Here is a 1,991-nt window from a genome sequence, read left to right as displayed (position 1 = left end):
GTGCCACCGCAGAAACGTGACGACTGTGCAAAAATAACTACATAAAAGACACCACTGTTACAGAAAGACTTTACACGCTATTTAAACTGCCGATCGCGAACGGAACAAACCGTGATTGAAACTAACTGTGATGCCGCTCTTTATTCGTTGCGCTAACTGTCGCCTGTCAGTGGCAGACCCGCCCCTTTTAAAGCGCCAGCTTAATCCATCAATATGCGTTTCACTGGATGGAATTTATTTGATTCCTTCGTGGTTTTTGCCATCCTCGGTCCCACTTTATACCTGTGGACAAGGGATTCGAGGCTCTAATCCCTCATTGTGTCCGAGGACGGGCAACCCAAGACTCCCAAGGCCAAGGCCAAGGACCAAGGACCGACCATCGGTCCTCAAGCCGGTCCTCGAGGCCAAGGACCGGCTCGAGGAACACATCACTGGTATGCAGATTGTGTTCTTGGAAGGGGACAGCGTGCAGAGATGACTCAACATCAAGAACCACTGTGTCCTTGTCAAGAGGAAAATATTCTCTCTTAACAGGGTTCAAAATCAGGATCCAGCCAACCTGTCTTTAGCCACCTTTGTTGTGCATTTTCTGTAAGTTTATGATGAGGAACTCCTCTTATTAGTTAGTCGGAATGCAACGATATCCAAGCGTCACGATATGGGATTACTGAATCACAATATGAACCTCACGATCCGATAATTGTCACGATATAGTGGCAAGGTTGGTGTTATAAAAAAGCTCACAGTACTGTTTAAAAACTCAAAATACTGTTAAAAAATAAAGCTCATGGTATTGCACAAAAAAAAAAAAACATGATGTGTTTGCACATAACAGCAGTGACAAATAGGCTTGGCCAGTTATTTTAATGTCATTGTCTTTCTATTCAATCAGCGGCGCAAAGCATCGTGGTCTGTGTAGCTCACAATGCTGTGTTCGGCTGAAGCGGGCGAAGAGTAATTTTTATTTTTTTTTTCAGACTCAATATGCTGCTTTTGATATCGTAACATAACGACAATTTTGTCACAATGTTAATATTGCGATATCGCCGTTATGGTTACATTCCAAACCGACCTCATGCGTTGCTTACAAGTATCAGCTTTCATGAATGTCACAATCCATTCTTTCACCATTCATTATGTTACTTCAGCTCATACATTTGCTCTTCACAAATTGCAGACGGACACATTTTCAGAAATAGGAAGAAAACTTCAAACCCAAATCTATTTGTATACAAGCAATATAAAGTAACTTTGACATCAGATGTTCACGTTAAAAACTAAATAAACTGCCACACTGATGTTTACCGCTGACTTTGCTTTGATATTGATCGAAAATGTCTTCCTTTCATCAATGGTCAGTTTACCTTTTATTCCACTGGCAAAGAGTAAGTGAGAGAAAACGTAAACCCTGGAAATGGTCTGTGCCACATTTCTTGAGGTGAGAAAGTGGAAAAGAATCAAATTTACTGTGGCTTTGTTTCTCTATCATTCTTTCTCCTTTGCTCATTTATGAACATTCAATTTTGTGCTTTTCCCTCTGCATGACTAATTGGATTCAGTCCTGATCCTGCTTCTTTCTTCCTGTCTTGTCCGTTTACATTTGTCTTGTCTGTAGGAACTCGGAGAAAAAGCGTACGAGTCAGGCATCCGAGTGAGTATGAAAGATGCTGTTTCTAAGCATGAAAACGTACATACTTTGTGCGTATATGTGCTTGTACGTGTGCAACAAATTAGTCCGCCATCATATCACCATGATGACCCTGAATCATATCGACTGCATGAAAGCTTGTTTCACACTTCCTCCCCCAACCCCCCATATCATTAACTAATGAAGATTGTTTTACACTTTACCACCTCCGGTACATGAACCAATCAGATCACCTCTTTGGTCTTCAGGCCAAACAAAAAAGATTTCCGGTAACATGAAATTTCAGCATAGGGTCGGTAGGTTGGACAAAGTTTTTTTTTTAAATCTCGCCCCCCCCCCCCCA

General features: G+C 41.5%; 1 protein-coding gene across 5 annotated transcripts in view; it reads left to right on the top strand.

Moving 5' to 3' along the window:
* The window catches only part of hm13 (histocompatibility (minor) 13), a 20,473-nt gene that overhangs the window by 5,353 nt on the left and 13,129 nt on the right, over positions 1 to 1,991 (top strand). For 3 of the 5 annotated variants that reach the window (XM_019887751.1, XM_019887750.1, XM_019887748.1), the window contains exon 2: positions 1,616 to 1,651. The exons of the other annotated variants lie outside the window; for them this stretch is intronic. In XM_019887751.1, the coding sequence (XP_019743310.1) occupies positions 1,616 to 1,651 (36 nt within the window). The remainder of the gene's footprint in view (positions 1 to 1,615; positions 1,652 to 1,991) is intronic. 5 annotated transcript variants of the gene reach the window in all.

This window comes from Hippocampus comes, unplaced genomic scaffold (assembly GCF_001891065.2).
Source record: "Hippocampus comes isolate QL1 unplaced genomic scaffold, H_comes_QL1_v1.1 scaffold245, whole genome shotgun sequence".
Lineage (NCBI taxonomy): Eukaryota > Metazoa > Chordata > Actinopteri > Syngnathiformes > Syngnathidae > Hippocampus > Hippocampus comes.
Note: the sequence above shows the minus strand (reverse complement) of the source record. Positions and strands in the feature narration are given on the sequence as shown.